Raw genomic sequence first — 18899 nt, 5'->3', positions numbered from 1 at the left:
TTCAGAGAATAATCAAGGATGTCTCCTTTTGGCTTGAGCAACTAGGTAGATGGTAGAGCTTTTTACTATGGGGAGAGAAAAGAGGGGCAGGTTTAAAGAGGAAAAAATTATGATTTGATACTGGACTTGAGGATCTTTAAGTTCGGTAGAGGAGACAAGGTAAAAATATAGGTATAAATTTCTATAATAGAATAATACCTACATTGGAATTATATTTCTCTATTACTTTATAACAAAGTATCCCAAAATTTAGCAGTTTGAATAAACAAACTTATAGTTTCTGTGGGTCAGCAATTGAGAACCAGCTTAACTGGGTAATTCTGATGTAGATTCTCTATGAGGTTGTAATCAAGATGTCAACTGGAGTTGCAGTCATCTCAAGGCTCTACTGGGACTGGAGTCTGCTTTCAAATTCACTCACACAGTTGTCACCAGGAACACTTAGTTCCTCACCACATGAGTTTTTGCATAGGGAAGTTACACACACCATCATTTCTGCTATATTGTTTGTTAGGGTGAGTCATTAAGTATGACACAGAAGGGAAGGGGGAGTAGACTTCACCTTTTGAAAAAAGGAGATTCAAAGAATGTACAGACATCTTTCTAAACTCACAAAGAATATTAAAAGAATAAACAAAGCAAGCCTAAAGCCCATCAAGAATCACCAGATTATAGCTTGTTCGTTTGATTCCTATTTATTATCAAAATGTTAGGTTTTACACTTATATTCCCAGGACTGATTCTAAAAGGGGAAGTACAGTTGGATACTCTTCATATATGCCAAGTCTCTATTGAAGACAAGCAATTCTCAAAGAACAAGCCATTCCAAGCTAAAAAATGTATTTTATCATTTGATTGAAGCTGTTTGTTCCTATCACTTTGTTCATTAAACCAATATTATTAGGTTTCAAATGTATTATTTCATGTCTTTGTGCTCTCATCACAGGTTATTGCTTACAACTCAGAAGGTAAAAGTAATCCAAGTGAAGTAGTAGAATTTACTACTTGCCCTGATAAACCAGGCATACCGGCAAAGCCTTCAGTGAAAGGAAAGATACATTCACACAGTTTTAAAATAACTTGGGGTAAGATATTATGCATATTTATACATGATTACTTTTGTGTTTGATTAATTTGAATATGAAGATCATTTTTAAGATATTTGAGTAAATTTATCTCAAGCCAGTCCAAAAAAAATGGGCGCATCATTCATTAGAGAGCTTTTTTTTGTAGAAAACCTTATACTCGTACAGAGGAACTTGCGATCCACTGTAAGATTATGAGCAGAGGTAGCACTGTGAAATGAAGATTACTAAACTTGCAACTAAAGTAACCTGGGTCAACTGGCTCTTGTGAGAAATGAAAACCATTCATTTAAAGCAAACATTTATCAAGCACCTGAATACATACATAATGGAAAAACAAAGATCCTGTAAACTTGATCCTTGCCTGAAAAATTCAAACCAATAAAAATACTTCAGTGATATTTCTAATATTAAAAATTTCAAACAACCTTAATATCTAAAGTAAATGGAGGCCTAGCATGGTGGTCCACACCTGTAATCCCAACACTTTGGGAGACCAAGGCAGGCAGATCATCTGAGGTCAGGAGTTTGAGACCAGCCTGGCCAACATGATGAAACCCTGACTCTATTAAAAATACAAAAAGTGTCTGGGCGTGGTGGTACTTGCCTGTAATCCCAACTACTCGGGAGGCTAAGGCAGGAGAATCACTTGAAACCAGGAGGCAGAGTTTGCAGTGAGTCGAGATCACACCATTACATTTCATCAAGCCCAGGCAACACAGCAAGTCTCCATCTCAAAAAAATAAAAATAAATAAAGTAGATGGAATATCATGCACCCATTAAAAATTGTTGTAGAGAGCCATATTTTAAATATGGAAAAAAATGGTAAATTAAGTGAAAAGCAGATGACAAGAGCATGGAGTAATTGGGTATTGGTGTTAAGTCATTGCAGGTGATTCTCTTTTAAAAAAAAAAGCAGTCCTAATTTGGTCCTCTGTTTATTAGGATTTTTTAATCATTTTGATGTTGTTATATACCTTGCCTAAAACCACTTTGCTTCTTCGGATAGATCCACCAAAAGACAATGGCGGAGCAGCCATCAATAAATATATAGTGGAGATGGCAGAAGGTTCTAACGGTATGAATGATATTAAACACTGATAGATTTATTCCAGCTAGTCTCCTTCTATTCTTTATGGCTTTATATTTTATGTCATATCTTCTCTTTCTTCTTGCTTTTCATAAGGTACTGTAAAAAAGATGTTTACTTCACTTTTTTTTTGTTGTTTGTAGCACTCAGGATTTTGCCTTTTATGACCCACTTTAAATTGTAATTTCCAGAAATACAGTCAGTCAAATGTAAGAGTGCTGTACATCCATCGCATTACATTTACATGTTCTTTTTGTTCTCATTTGTTTACATTGCTCAGCCTCTGTACACCTAAACCAAGTCATTAGATACCATGAAGTCTTCTGAAGGTTAATGTATTCAGTTAGATTTATATACAGATATATTAGAGAAAGGTTAACTTCCAAAATTTAGCTCACATCATACTAGTTTTAGTAGTAGGTTTTATGACTAGGGAACTTTATTCTTGAATCACACGTTTAGCAGTTTTTATTTCTATGAAAGGACCTATTTCCTGGGGAAAAAAAAAAAGGATGTCTTTTAATTAGGACTAGACTTCCTGTGATACTGGTTTTTTGTACTCTTTGTGTGCTATAATGTTATTACTGGACCAGTAAACACATTTAAAATGCTTAATTAAAAGTAAATTATCAATCTAGGCCAAAGTCTGTGCAGAGTTATAGAGATATTTCAATTCCACAAAGCCATGAAGACTTGTCTAGGAAGCTGCACACATAAAGAAAATTAGATCATTTCCAGGAAACTGAAAGAAGCCTAAATGTTGCTGACAAATTACATAAATGCTTACTTTGTGAAACTAGGATACGTGATGTGTCCATGATACCAAAATGTTAAACATTACCTAGTATCTGATTGAACACAATTCCTCACCTTACAGGAAACAAATGGGATATGATATACAGTGGCGCTACCAGGGAACATCTTTGTGATCGACTAAATCCAGGCTCTTTCTATCGTTTACGAGTTTACTGCATCAATGATGGAGGACAGAGTGCGGTAATGCTTATATGTAGATTCTTTTTTGTTGTTTTTTAAGTTTGGCCAAATGGACTAGGATCACCAGATGCCACTTCAAATATTGAAACATATCCACAAATGAAGAAAAGTAACTTCTGTAACCAGGGTGGTTAATTTTGTAGTGACCAGAATATTCTAATATGCTACTTAGCTCGCAGTAAGTATTCAGTATATATCTATTGGCTGGTTGGTATTCAGCTTTGGAAAAACAAATATATGAAAACATTGGAGAAAATTTTATAAAGATAAACTTGGGAATGATGCCCGATAATCATACTAAGCAGAAACAGAAATGATTTACTGCTCCATAAATTGTGTATGTGAGGACAAATCATGAAATAGCATTTACTATTTAAATCTAGTTTCTAATATTTACTTGTTTCAAAAAAGTTGGCCATTATTTTATTAGACTCAGTAACCAAAATGAACTTAAAGTATACCATTGATATAAAGACATAATGTTCTAGGGACGTATGTTTATTAATTGCAGTGATTTTTTTTTTTTTTTGAGAAGCAGGCTTACTCTGTTGCCCAGGCTGGAGAGTGCAGTGGCACAGTCTTGGCTCACTGCAACCTCCACCTCCCAGGTTCAAGCAGTTCTCTTGCCTGAGCCTCCCGAGTAGCTGGGACTACAGGCACCTGGCTAATTTTTGTATTTTTGGTAGAGACAGGGTTTCAGCATATTGGCCAGGCTGGTCTCGAACTCCTGACCTTGTGATCCTCCCATCTTGGCCTCCTAAAGTGCTGGGATTACAGGCTTGAGGCACTGTACCCGACCAAGTGATTTTGTTTTTAATGAATTAAATCAAGAATGCTTTCTTGGATCATTCATAATTGCTATTCTTTTTCAAAATGGAATTTAATGCAATGAAAGTATTCTTTTTTAAAAATGAAATATAGGCATTTTGTTGAAAATACAAGTAATGTGAAACTGAGTGTGAGTCCTGCCCAACTGACTTGTGCTCTAATTGCTTCATTTTTATCCAGTAAGAAAATCTCCCTGGATTTAAGAAAAACAGCCACACATACACATGCACGCAATCCTGTTCTACTACAGCATTTTACAGCATTTTTTGTAGGATAGCTTTCTGATAAAAAGATGATCAAATATTTTGTATTTCAAAAGAATGTAATACATTGCAAATAGGGAATATGGCACTGAGTTTGTGGCATTGTTTTTAACAGAGTGTCTTTGAAAATAAAACAAAGGTTTTTTAAAATATAAATATAGCATAGAAACTAAAAGCAATACCAAATACCTAGAAAGATGCCAAATACCTGGAAAATCTTACTGATTTTAGAATTATTTTTAAGTGGAAAGGATGAAGGAAAGATAATTTTTAGTATATAAATTAAGCCTGGTGCAGTGATGAATGTGAACGGTCTTAGCTACTCTGGAAGTGGAAGGACTGCTTGAGCCCAAGAATTTGAGGCTGTAATACCTGTGAATAGCCACTGCATTCCAGTTCAGGCAACATAACAAGACATCATCTCTAAAAATAAATAAATAAATCACTATTTAGGTTAAAAATACAGTCTACTGTAGTAAAGTAGCCAAAATATTCTAAACCTCCTGACAACAAGACAAACAGCATATACAGTATATTAAAACATCCCTCCTTAGAAGAAATTTATGGATCCCTTGGAGAAGGTCAAAAATATTGCCCATTAAGTTGTGCTGGAAGTTGTTTTTTTCTTTAGTTATGGAAATAAAAGGAAGGGTCTATTGAAGTTCTTTTTCAATAACTTGCTTTGCATATAGTAGTTGCACAGTACATGTCATTCTTTGTCTATGAAAAAATTTTGAGTTTTTATTTAATTGGATTTTGATTTTTTTCACAACTTTATACCTTTTTAGTTGATAATCTAGTACAGGTTCAAATTATTGGTGCAATATTTGTGTTTATGTTATTTTTCTTTACCACAAGCAATCTGATTATTTGGTTTTGGGGCATTTTTGTTTTCTTTTTGCTTTTGTTTTGGCAGGTCTCTGAATCTTTACTTGTGCAGACTCCAGCTGTGCCTCCTGGCCCATGCCTCCCTCCCAGATTACAGGGTAGACCCAAAGCAAAAGAAATACAGTTGCGATGGGGTAATTTCCATTTTGGTAATAAATTATAATTAAGTTAGAACGAAAAGTATTTGCCTTGTTAAAGTGCATAAATCTTTCCACCTTTAGGACCTCCTCTGGTTGATGGTGGATCACCCATTTCCTGTTACAGTGTGGAAATGTCTCCTATAGAAAAAGATGAACCTAGAGAAGTTTACCAAGGTTTTGAAGTAGAATGTACAGTGAGCAGCCTTCTTCCTGGAAAGACATACAGTTTCAGACTGCGTGCAGCTAACAAAATGGGGGTAAGAAGACTGTGCTAGTAGAATCATAATCACAGTGGTGATTTATGTTTCATTTTAACATATATCATCATATCTATTATTTGGCCATTTAGCTTTCAACATAATGATTCCAGATTTTACAATTTTTAATAAGTCTACATTGATAATATAAGAAAATTCAGTATATTCTATAACTTAACTGTTAGGAAATATCAGTATTTTTAGATCCCACTTACAGTTAGTGACACTTTGGACTTCAGCTGGGCTAGAGTTTACCTTTCAGGCAGTGTTAATAGAGTTTACTTAGTCAATTTAAGAGTAGAAGTAAGATCATAAGTACTGAAGTTTTTTGAGGCTGATTGAAGTTTTTGAGTTTTTTGAGGCTGATTGAAGTTTTTTAAGGCTAAAGTAGATTTACTTTCAGTTGGCAACTAATTATGATTCATTTTTTGCCCAAACGAAAAAAAAACTTATGCTTTAAACTATTCTGGTTTTGAATGTATTGTTTGAGATATTATTTATGTATTTAATATATAACTCCAAAAAATGGACAAAGTAGGTAATATCTCCATTTCACAACTAAGGAAACTAGGGCTCAGGAAAGCTAAATATTTTGCCCACAGTCACACAAAACTAATAATTGATAGAGGTAAGCTACAAATCTGAGTTTGTCAGACTCCAGACCCAAAGCTCTTTTCACTCAGCTATGTATGACACCTCTCATCTCTCTGCAGTAAAGCAGGTTTCCTGAGGACAAAGCAGTAATTTCCTACCTCAGCTAATCAGTTTCTTTGGATTATTCTATAATTAAAATTTTATAAAATTAAACTGACAGTCTCATTTACCCTTATTTTAGTGAACTATGCTATAGTTCATATCTTGTCCAACAGTTTTATATTTACATCTGTAAACTTATTTTTAAATTTATTTCTGTTTGTCTTTTTGAAACAGGGTCTCATCCTGTCACGTAGGGTGGAATGCAGTGATGTGATCTTGGCTGCAACCTCTGCCTCCTAGGCTCAGGTGACCTTCCCACCTCAGCCTCCCAAGTAGCTGGGACCACAGGTGTTCACCACACCTGGCTAATTTTTTTATATTTTTAGTAGAAAGGGCGGTTTTATCATGTTGCCCATGTTGGTCTAAAACTCCTGGGCTCAAGAGATCCTTCCACCTTGGCCTCCCAAAGTGGTGGGATTATAGGCGTGAGCCACTATGCCCAGCCTAAATTTCTTGTATGTCAAATTTATATACTTTGGCAGCTCTTACACAAGTCATTCCTTTCTGTTAGAAGCCATCTTGTCAGCCTCACAAGGCTGCAACACACTAGATCACATATTTAATACTTATGTCTTAATTTATATTTTCAGGTTTGTGATAATTTGTCAAAATCACCTTAAATAAGTATTTGCTTTCCATATTTCCAGAAAATATACATTTTAGACCTTTCTAAAGCTATTCCAGATTTTAAGATGATAAAGCAGTAGCTCATGCCTGTAATCTCAGCACTTTGGGAGGGCAAGGCAGGCAGATCACCTAAGGTCAGGAATTTGAGACTAGCCTGGCTAACATGGTGAAACTGTCTCTACTAAAAATACAAAAAGTAGCTGGGTATGGTGGCAGCGCCTATAATTCCAGCATTGGGAGGCTGAGGCAGGAGAATCGCTTGAACCTGGGAGATGGAGGTTGCAGTGAGCCGAGGTCATGCCACTGCACTCCAGCCTGGGTGACAGAGTGAGATTCCTTTTCAAAAGAAAAAACATTATGCCTCTCAGGGAGCAGTACTGATAAATAATGTACTGTAAATACATTATTTGCAGTTTTATTTTAAATAAAAGCCATTCAGCATGCTAGAATGGTGAAACTTTGTCATTATTTTGTTGTTGACATGAATTGACCTTGCTCAAAAAAGGGGGCCAAAAAAATGACATACATCATGAAAAACTTTTTTTAATCCCTATAGGACTTGAGGAACAGAATCCTTCCAGTTATTATAAACAGTTATGCTAAATCTCAAATGTCTATCATCTAGTTGTTCCATGTGCTCCATGAATTAAACTGAATTATCTGTGTGACTGACATGTTTTATTAGGTCACCTTATAACATGTATAACAGTACTCTTTATTTGTAGATACCTTTGTGTGTATGTGTATATAGAGAGAGATAGACAGATTTTTTTTTTTTGAGACAGGGTCTCTGTCATACAGGCTGGAGTGCAGTGGTGTATGATCATAGCTCACTGCAACCTCAACCTCCCAGACTTAAGTGATCCTCCTGCCTCAGCCTCCCAAGAAGCAGGGACTATAGGTGTACCACCACTATATCAGGATTGTTTTGTTGTTTTTTTTTTTTTTTTTTTTTTGAGACGGAGTTTCGCTCTCGTTATCCAGGCTGGAGTGCAATGGCGCAATCTTGGCTCACCGCTACCTCCGCCTCCTGGGTTCAGGCAATTCTTCTGCCTCAGCCTCCTGAGTAGCTGGGATTACAGGTGCGCGCCACAACGCCCAGCTAATTTTTTTTGTATTTTTTTTTTAGTAGAGACGGGGTTTCACTATGTTGACCAGATGGTCTCGATCTCTTGACCTCGTGATCCACCCACCTCGGCCTCCCAAAGTGCTGGGATTACAGGCTTGAGCCACCGCGCCCGGCCACCAGGATTGTTTTTTACTTTCTTGTAGAGACAGGGTCCCCTTATGTTTCCCAGGTTGGTGTTACACTCTTGAGCTCAAGTGATTCCCCCACTTTGGCTTCCCAAAGTGGTAGGATTACAGACATGAGCCTCTGCACCTAGCCTTTTGTATTACTTATTATTGTAAATCATTTGCTGCCACTGGCAGTCTGTAAGTCTAAACTATTAAATGACATATTGACCAGACATGGTGGCTCACGCCTGTAATCCCAGCACTTTGGGAGGCCGAGGCAGGTGGGTCACTTGAGGTTAGGAGTTTGAGACCAGCCTGGCCAACATGGTTAAACCCCGTCTCTACTAAAAATACAAAAATCAGCTGGGCATGATGGCACATGCCTGTAATCCCAGCTGCTCTGGAGGCTGAGGCAGGAAAATCTCTTAAACCTGAGAGGCAGAGGTTACAGTGAGCTGAGATCCTGCCACTGTATCCAGCTTGGGTGGCACAATGAGACTCTGTCTCAAAAAATAATAATTAATAAACTATTAAGTGACACATTTATGTTTGGAATTATGGCCGGGCATAGTAGCTCATGCCTATAATCCCAACACTTTGAGAGGCCGAAGCTGGCACATCACTTCAGGCCGGGAGTTCAAGACAAGCCTGGCCAACATGGGGAAACTCTATCTCTACTAAAAATTCAAAAATTAGCTGGGTTTGGTGGTGCCTAAGCCTGTAGTCCCAGCTACTCAGGAGGTGGAGGTTGCAGTGAGCTGAGATAGTGACACTGAACTCCAGCCTAGGCAACAGGCTCTTTCTCAAAAAATAATAACAACATATTTGGAATTTTAATTTTTAACTAATTGATCAGGTTTTCAAATTTATTGTTTTAAATTAGCAACTTTTGAACTACTAATAAAACTGTCTTCCATAGTTCACTGATTTTTACGTGAAATAGTTATTTTCAAGATGATCTTAAGATTACTTTTAACAAAGCAGGTACCTTATATCACCATCTGCTCTGCTTTGAAAATTTGCCATCTAGGATTTTTGGGTGGTATTTATGTGAGATTAAAGCATATTCTCTAGTAGTTTCTTTTATAACTAGAGGTTTTTGTTTTGTTTTCTTTTGTTTTTTGCCATTGCTTCTATCAAGATATAGTTATTATGAGTCCATTAAATATAATGGAAATGTGAATAAAGAATTTACTACATGGAAGACTTTAAACGTTTGATTTTAAAGAAAAATGTGAATATGATAGAAACCAGTAGTGTTCAGCAGTGCAAATATTTGAAGTGGTGATTTGTGAAATGGCCCATTATTGCCTTAAATAAAATCACAGTCCACCTTGTTTTATACATGTGATAGTATAAAAGGTTTCTTTTTTTCTTTTCCTTTTTCTGAGATTTATAGATTAGTGTATAGCTTTAAATTATATAAAGTATTATGGTAATATTTTTTTACATGTTATTAATAAAAATTTTAAAGTTGATATAATTAAAGTAAACCTATCTTATGTTTATAAAATGCAAGATTCCTTTACATTTATAATTATGTAGATGAAATAGTTTCTGTAAGGAAGTTGGTGTTTTGATTTTACCCTTTATAGATGTTAGATTGTGCAGATTTGTCTGTATTTTCTCACCATATTCAGTGATACTTTTTTCATAAGATTGGTCTTCAAGAGCAGTATTATTTGTTATAACTGATTAGTATATAGTTTAATTTTATTCACCGTATTTATACTGTGGATTTATGGCCAGAGGTTGAGGTTATTTCAGGAGAGTTGACCTTCATTTAAAGTCTAGCTAAAATCAATGCTGTAAACAAAAGGAAACATCTGCATTTGTTTCTGTTTGATGTGTATTTTGTTTGCCTTGATTTTTTACTTTGTTGTAAAAAAGTTACAATCTTAGCCTGAGTTATTAATGACTTGTGATGATACAAAATGGTGTATATTCCCTGTGCAATCAGATTTGGAGGAAAAAATGAAGCACTTAACATTAACCAAAGTCACTAATACTCTGAATAAGTATGGTCAAGTGGTGAACTATTTTTTTTTGGAAAAACTTTTTAAAATTTTATTTTTAAAGTATTATACTGCTATTTTTAGGGCTAATGGTTACATTGAATAGTTGGTTTCACCTCCTTAAGGTTTGTTACCAATATGCATGAAACTTGACACATTAAAATTCCTCCTGTTTGGTAAATCTACTGTTACTTATTAAAATAAACATTTTTATGGGTGATTAATACATGTTTTTTTCTCTATTAAAAACGATGTAAATAACTTGGAATAATTTAATGTTAAGTTTTTGTTAACAACTGAATGTTTCCATAGAATTTTCTTAGAAGATGAGTTTCTTAGAGTTTTCTTAGCTGGCTGGGCGTAGTGGCTCATGCCTATAATCCTAGCACTTTGGCTCAAGCAGTCCTCTCTCTGAGAAAAGAGGACAACTTGTGTCCAGGAGTCTGAGACCAGCCTCCTGGTCTCAGACACAAGTAAAAAATTGTTTCTATTTTTTACAGGGTTTCACCAGTCTCTGTAAAAAATAGAAAAATTAGCCCAGCATGGTGGTGCACACCTGTAGTCCCCAGCTACTTGGGAGGCTGAGATGGGAGGATGGCTTGAGCCTGGGAAGTTGAGGCTACAGAGGGCCATGATTGCACCACTGCACTCCTGCAGCCTGGGTAACAGAGCCAGACCTTGTCTCAAAAAAAAAAGTTGACCTAGTTCAAACTGCCTGAACTTGTACAGTGACAAGTAGGTTTATTTCTGATCATTATAATGATGCACCCCTGTTAAGTGAAAGTACCAGCGTATTATGGCTTTTCTTTTGCTAATGAGCTTTAAAAAACTAATGACTAGAAATTTCTGTAATTTTTCTCCTGTGTATCGGGGGAGGAATTTGCCAATACTGAATAAAATTTTTTATATTCCAGGTAATGTATGTTAAAAGTAATTATGAGAGAGTGAGCTTTTTAGCATGGAACAGAAAAAATCTAATTATAGTATAAAATCAATTTATAGAACAGTATGTTGGTAAATTTGATATGGAATATAATGCCTAAGAAAGATTCATGAAGTATTAAAAATTAAAAATAATATTTTACACCTACCATCTCCCATGCCTTTAATTAGTATCAGTTTCTTCACTCCTTATATTTCTTCTGAATTATTCCACCCACCTAATTCCCTAATGCCTGCCCTTCTTACAAAAACCAGTTCCTGAAGAAATAAGGGCAGAATAAAGTATAGGTAAATGAAACTTTAAATTTAATTTCTCACAGCTTTACTTTCATGATTATTAAGTCTTTTTAGTTTATGTGAATATAGAATTATGACCAAATTCATCTTGAAACATAGGGAAAAAGACTTTAATTATTAATGAATCTTTATGCAGTTCTGTACAATCAGTGGGAATTTAAGGGTGAAAAATAAAAACACTAGTTACATTTGTTTTTCTAGTTTGGACCTTTTTCAGAAAAATGTGATGTTACAACAGCCCCTGGGCCACCAGATCAGTGCAAGCCCCCTCAAGTGACATGCAGATCTGCAACTTCGGCACAAGTGAATTGGGAGGTATTATAATTTCCATTGACTTATGTCTACTTTCTTAAGTGATTAGAATAGTTAATATGAAAGAATAAAGATACTGTTCATTTTTACCTCCTGTATTATACAGAGTAAGTCCTAGTTTAATTCACATGAGAAACGGAGACTTATTTTTCCTCTTTGAAGAATTTGAGTAAGGTATATTTGCATTACAAATATTTAGATTCCTGTTCATTATGTGCTTTGTATTTTTATGAAAGACTTTGTCTCAGTACTGAGATTTTCAGCCACTGGTAAGTTTAATGTTCAGTACAGACATATATAGGAATTAGTAAATACTGTTTCTCTTATGTTTATCCAGTACACATCTCCAGTGTACTTATTGTGGATAGTAATAATCAGTAATGATAACTGAATTTTCAGTTTCCCTTGAAATTTAACAGTGAACATGTCTGTATGGTTTTAACATTCATATTACTTAATAGAATTATTTTGAAGTGTATTTACCTTAAAACACTCTTTCTAAGTGACTTAGTCATATTTATACTTCTAATTCAAAACACTTACATTTTCAACCAATCTTAAATTCAGATAGTCTTAATGAATAAAAAATGTAAAATTGAACAATTTTGATTGTGGTTAAATGTTTTAAAGAAATTCAGAAACAATCTAGTTTTACATGTGCTCAGGTAAAGAACATTTTTGACTCAAAGCTATTTAATCAACATCAAGACTAAGACCTTTATTCTTTTCTGAATTTAAAGGTTCCTTTGAGTAATGGAACAGATGTCACTGAATATCGATTAGAGTGGGGAGGAGTTGAAGGAAGTATGCAGATATGTTACTGTGGACCTGGTCTCAATTATGAAATAAAAGGACTTTCACCAGCAACTACCTATTATTGCAGAGTCCAGGTAAAGGTGTTCAGTACCTTGTTACTTACTCAATCCAGAGTTTTATATTTCATTGGCATATTTATGGTCATGACTTTGTTAACTTGGAGCCTCTGTTAATTTATAGGCTCTGAGTATTATGGGTGCAGGTCCTTTCAGTGAAGTAGTAGCCTGTGTGACTCCACCATCAGTTCCTGGCATTGTGACCTGTCTTCACGAAATAAGTGATGATGAGATAGAAAATCCCCATTATTCACCTTCTACATGCCTTGCAATAAGCTGGGAAAAGCCTTGTGATCATGGTTCAGAAATCCTTGCCTACAGCATAGACTTTGGAGATAAGCAATCTTTAACAGTGGGAAAGGTTACAAACTATATTATCAACAATTTGCAGCCAGATACAACATACAGGTATACTCTAAAAATTATGTTGTTGTTGTTGTTGTTGTTTTTGCCTAGACCAGAGAGACACTTTAAATACAAAACAATCATAAACCAAACTTTTTTTTATGTGGCACTTAGGATACGAATTCAAGCCTTGAATAGCCTTGGAGCTGGTCCTTTCAGCCATATGATAAAATTAAAAACTAAGCCTCTCCCTCCTGATCCACCTCGTCTGGAATGTGTTGCCTTTAGCCACCAAAACCTTAAGCTGAAATGGGGAGAAGGAACTCCAAAGACATTGTCAACTGATTCTATTCAGTACCACCTTCAGATGGAGGATAAGAATGGACGGTAGGTTCTTTAATTGCTTCTTTATATAGTTTGTTAGGTCTTAAGTATATAATTTCTATAACTGTTATAAGTAGACCAGATGTGGTAGCTCATACCTGTAATCCCACCACTTTGGGAGGCTGAGGTGGGCAAATTGCTTAAGCCCAGGAGTGCAAGACCAGCTTGGGCAACATAGTGAGACCTTGTCTTGAAAAAAAAATTTTTTTAATAAAGTAAGTTTTCAAAAACAAAATCAATATTGTCATACAAAAGTGTGCTGTTTTTAAAATATGAGAAAACACAATGTAGATTTCCTGTTTATAATTTGTGAGTAGAATACTAAGAGAAAAAAATTAAGTGGTTGTTTAACCTGTTTACTGTCTTCATGATAGTAAAAGACACCTAATCTTGGATACAAAATAAATTCTTCAATGTTTATTTCTAGCAGGACACAATTTTTTTTTTTTTTTTTTTGAGACAAGGTGTCACTCTGTCACCCAGGTTGGAGTGCATGGCACTATCTTGGCTCACTGCAGCCTCTACCTCCAGGGCTCAAGCCATTCTCCCACCTCAGCCTCCCAAGTAGCTGTGACCACAGGTGTGTGCCATCACACCTGGCTAATTTTTGTATTTTGTAGAGATGGGGTTTCATCATGTTGCCCAGACTGGTCTTGAACTCCTGGGCTCAAGTGGTCCTCCCACCTCAGCCTCACAGAGTGCTGGGATTGTAGGCATGAGCCACCATGCCTAACTAACACAATTTTATAGTAAATGATTGTGATTGGTTTCAGACCTCTGAGATCCTTGAGGGCAGAGATTTTGTTTCAGTCTTTTCCACACCCCTGACATGGGGCCTGCACACTAATTGAATACAGTTCAGTTTTTCACTATGTGATCTCAGATTCTATGAGTCCCTTTGCTAATCTCTGTCTCATTCAGATTCTTTTCTGTGCCTCTTTTACATCTTCATGTACATGTTGTACTATTTCCTATATAATGTGCCATATACTGCTGCGCTAAATCATGTATTTGAGTTACAGTGTTAACTCTCAATATTTGTAACATTATTCAAATGCCAGCTAGGGGCTGTTTGTCACATTATATTCCATATAAACAATGCCACATACCTTACGCAGCTGTTAATCTTTTAAGAATTTTGTATTTTGCTTTTCTACTTTTCACTGAATATGTTAGAAACAATTTCCATATCTGATGGACTCAGAATACTAGAACTAGTACAGAATACTAATACTCAGAATACTGGCCAAGATTTACTTTTCTGTGCTGTTTGTATCTTAGCCAGGTATTCAACAGTGGAATATTCATGGTGCTTGTACATAAGTGCTCTGTATCAGAAATACTTAAAACATTTAAAGTAACATATGGAATAATTTTATATACTGTATTACCGGTAAGAACATTACACAGAACAAACACTAACGATTATTTCCTAAAATCTATGTATCGATGAATGTTAGCCTTTGTTCTTGGCAGAATTTTATGTAGTCTTTGTAGCCTTATTGCTACAAAGAGATTATTTGCCTTGTAAAAAGCTTTGGTATAGCCATTTATCTTTAATATATGTTATTATTACTGGGCACATTAATTGTTTAAATTATTTTCCTCCCCATTCTATCATACATTTCGGGTAGTGCAAGAAGGCTTACTGGAAACAGGTCTAATTACTGTTTGGTTGAAAGATAATAAAGATTCTATTAACTATAAATTATATTCTGTTATAGAGCTTCCAACTTAATTATTCGGCTAGCATCTAAAGAATTGTTACACGACATGAGTATGGCTCATGGCCTTTGGTAGTGGAAAATAAATTAAAACCTTTTATGATACTGTTAAGTTTAATGCACACATTTCAGAAATTAATTTAATATCTTTGATTACTTTCCTTACCGTTGATTTTCACAACTATATACACTTGCTGTGGGATAGTATCATAATGATACTTTAGCTGTTCCTTGATCCAGATTTTGTCATTGTTCAGCTTTTTTAAACAGCAGTTTTACCACTATTTTTTTCCTATCATTAAAAAAAATTAGAGATTGAAAAGACAAGATTTATCCAATTACTGCTTCTTGGAAGTATTGTTTCTTCCTGTCATTAAATATTTCTTTATTTTTAACTTGACTACAGTTTCAGGCTGTTAGCATTGAATAAACATTTATTATTCATTCTCTGATTTCCAAAAATTTTAGAAACGTCCAATCAAAAATACTGGGATGCTTTCACCTTACAGATAACACGTTAGGAGACATGTATATGGTATTCAACTTCACTGAACAGTTCAAGTGGATAATGTATTGGAAATTATATATTATCATACTGCCTTTGTAAATCTCTAGAAAAACATCACCAAGTCAACTAAAATTATGCCTGAGAATTGAGAATTCTCTTTTTTCCAGATACAGACAAGAAAGATTAAAATAGAAACAATCTCATAGCTCAGGTCAGTGTCAATATACTTGACAAATTATATCAATATGACTTTACTTAGAAATAATTCATAATGAAAATTGTGATGTTCTTAGCATCTTTTAAAATGTACATTTAAAAAAACAGTTTTCAGAAACAAAGCTAAACCAGAAGCCTGAAAAGAAACAGTTATGATGGTTGGACACAGAATTTAGCAACAGACTTTCAGTAAATCATGTCAAATTGGGAAATTTACCAAATAACTTGTTTTTCTTTATCTGATGAAAAACAGAGATTTATTTGAAGTGACAAAGAGTTCCTGGCATCAAACGTTTGGGGAAACTCCTAATACTCCTAAATAATGTCCCTAACTGTGTTTTTATACTAGTTTTTAAAACATTTTTCCCAAGGTAGTATCAGATTTATCTCATAGTTATTTCTGTTTTAGGTTTGTATCCCTATACAGAGGGCCATGTCATACATACAAAGTCCAAAGACTTAATGAGTCAACATCCTATAAATTCTGTATTCAAGCTTGTAATGAAGCTGGGGAAGGTCCCCTATCCCAAGAATATATTTTCACTACTCCAAAATCTGTCCCATCTGCCTTGAAAGGTAAGTTACACATCCTGAAGTTATTTTCTTTTATAATAAATTACTTTTTAGTGTATTTTCATAAATGCTTTGTTTACTGATACTAAAATTTAGCATCCAGTATATGTCCAACAGTTACACAAAGTCATGTAGGCAAATCCAACTCTACTGAGAGTTGCACTCAATAATAAAAGCTGTTTTATCTGGCACATTCATATTCAGACAAGTACTGGCTTTGTCACTGATACTTTTAATAATCTAACACAAAAATACTGAATTGAGTAGGTAAGCTGGTTTTTTCATAAGGTCATTTGCTTAAAGAAAAAAAATCAAAAAAATTCTGTTGTTTAAATGTTTTGAGTTGTTGATATTACATTAATTTGAATTTTGGAAGGAAAGCCTGGTCATCTGTTAGGCGAAACAAAGTCTTCATTAATGTGAATTTTTCAATCAAATTTACACGCAGGTACACATATTTACACACATATGTATATATATTTATCTTTTAATTTTAGAGGGGTTCTTATTTTAAAATGACTCTGGCAAGGGCTGTACTCTATTTTTAGCTGAAAAGTCTATAAAGTTCATTCCTCTGAGGACTAATCAGAGACTTTTAGAGCCGTATCCTGGATCATATACCTAAACATATTTGCTAAGCAGCAGAACTCTTCTTGAATAATCTAATAATATTGAGAGTTTGACTGAGTCATTTTTCTGTTTCCTCATCAAGTTTAGTGTCTCTTAGCTTTAAGAAGAATGCTGAGTGTAGGCAGGGCCACACCTGTAATCCCACTGCTTTGGGAGAATGAAGTGGGACACTTACTTAAGGCCAGGAGTATTCAGACCAACTGGGGCAACATAGTGAGACCTGCCTCTCTACAAAAAAATTTTTTTAATTAGCTGGTCATTGGTAGCATGTGCCTGTATTTATAGCTACACAGGCGGCTGAGGCTGCAGTGAGCTATGATTGCACCACTGTACTCCAGGCTGGGTAACAGAGTCAGATCCCATCTCTTAGAATGCAAGAGTGCTGTATCTGTGTGCAAATTTCAAAAATTCATTGATATTTATTTAAAGTTTACAAGTGGATTTTAAAGATTTGTTGATTTTGATTAAAACAAGTGTCTGCATAAAGTACCAAGTTAAAAATCAAGTAGAACATTTGTTTACATTTGTTTCCTACAGCTCCCAAAATAGAGAAAGTAAATGATCACATTTGTGAAATTACATGGGAGTGTTTACAGCCAATGAAAGGTGATCCAGTTATTTACAGTCTTCAAGTTATGGTAGGAAAAGATTCAGAATTCAAACAGGTATGTACCAAGATAATCTGTAGATGCATATTTTTACCCTTTTTAAATTTTTATGTGTTTTCAATGTAAGATTTGGCCATCTTTCCCTTTCCAATTCAAAAACATTTATTCAATATATATTATATTCCAGAGATCTCAAGATTCCAGATCTTTTCAGTGTGAACTACACTTGAACAGATTATTCATTTAAGTATTCATTGAACTCTGTGCCAGGCACTCAGGATACAGCACTGAACAAAAAGTCTTTGCCTCCACGGAGCTTACATTCTGTTGGAAAAGGAGACACTATAAGCAAATAAACATGTCAATATATTGTCAGATATAAGTGCAAAGGAGAAAAAACAAAATTGGATAAAAGGAATAAGGAGTAGTAGAAGGGAGGGGCGCTGAGTGTTATTTCATTTGGGGCAGTTAGCTGACATTTCAGTGCTTCCCAAAGGAGATGACTGTGGGCAGAAGAGTGTTCTAAGATGTGCTGTCGCAGGAGCATGCCTGTTAAATCTGATGAACGTGAAGGAGCCAATATGACTGGGGTGGACAGAGCAAAGGGAAGAGTTGATAAGGTCGGGTAGTTAATGCTAAGGGGCCTATAGGTGGTATGGAGTGATGTAGGGCATAATAGGCCATATTGTGGCTTTTACTCCATGTATAATGTGAAGCCAATGAAGGATTTTGGCCAGGGAATTCATGTGATCAAACATAAAGTTATATTGACTATAGTGTTGAAACTACAGTTGTACAAGGGCAGAACCAGAAAGACTAATAAGGAGGCTTTTACAATAATAGTATTAATAATAGTCATAATGCAGTGCTGTAAATATGACATTAGGCATGAAGTTATCATGGTAACCTAGAGGAAGTGTCACCTTCCTACCCAAGAGGTTTCAAAGATAGCTTTCTGGTAGAGCAAGAATAGCAGTCAGATAGAGTAGAGAGTTGCCAATGTTTGTTATAACTTTTATAATGAATAAGCTTTTATACCACTGCAAAGACTAATACCTATACATTTCATCTGATTTTCCCTTTTGGCTGTAATCTTAATTTTGAAGGCTTGTAAGCTGGGTGGTTTTTGTTGTGTCTTATATTTTCCTCTTCCACTAAAAAATTGATCATTCGTTTGTTTTATTCCAGTGTTGTGCTATTATAACTATTCTGTGTAATATCTTAACTGAAATTACAAAAGATCCAAAGAGTCAGATTAAATTTGGCATGTATTGTTTTTCTTTATTAAGCCATCTGCAAATTGGCA

The 18899-nt window shown here is 35.1% G+C and overlaps 1 protein-coding gene across 6 annotated transcripts in view; it reads left to right on the top strand.

The window, feature by feature from the left end:
* FNDC3A (fibronectin type III domain containing 3A) overlaps positions 1–18899 on the top strand; it is a 212131-nt gene that overhangs the window by 188155 nt on the left and 5077 nt on the right. For all 6 annotated transcript variants that reach the window (XM_035297891.3, XM_078357623.1, XM_035297894.3 and 3 more), the window contains 11 exons: positions 947–1085; positions 2096–2164; positions 3054–3172; positions 5180–5285; positions 5373–5548; positions 11623–11736; positions 12474–12623; positions 12730–13013; positions 13125–13337; positions 16192–16358; positions 17523–17650. In XM_035297891.3, coding sequence (XP_035153782.1) covers positions 947–1085; positions 2096–2164; positions 3054–3172; positions 5180–5285; positions 5373–5548; positions 11623–11736; positions 12474–12623; positions 12730–13013; positions 13125–13337; positions 16192–16358; positions 17523–17650 — 1665 coding nt within the window. The remainder of the gene's footprint in view (positions 1–946; positions 1086–2095; positions 2165–3053; positions 3173–5179; positions 5286–5372; positions 5549–11622; positions 11737–12473; positions 12624–12729; positions 13014–13124; positions 13338–16191; positions 16359–17522; positions 17651–18899) is intronic.

Source organism: Callithrix jacchus, chromosome 1 (assembly GCF_049354715.1).
Source record: "Callithrix jacchus isolate 240 chromosome 1, calJac240_pri, whole genome shotgun sequence".
Lineage (NCBI taxonomy): Eukaryota > Metazoa > Chordata > Mammalia > Primates > Cebidae > Callithrix > Callithrix jacchus.
The sequence above is the reverse complement of the archived record's forward strand: the minus strand, read 5'-3'. Positions and strand labels throughout refer to the sequence as shown.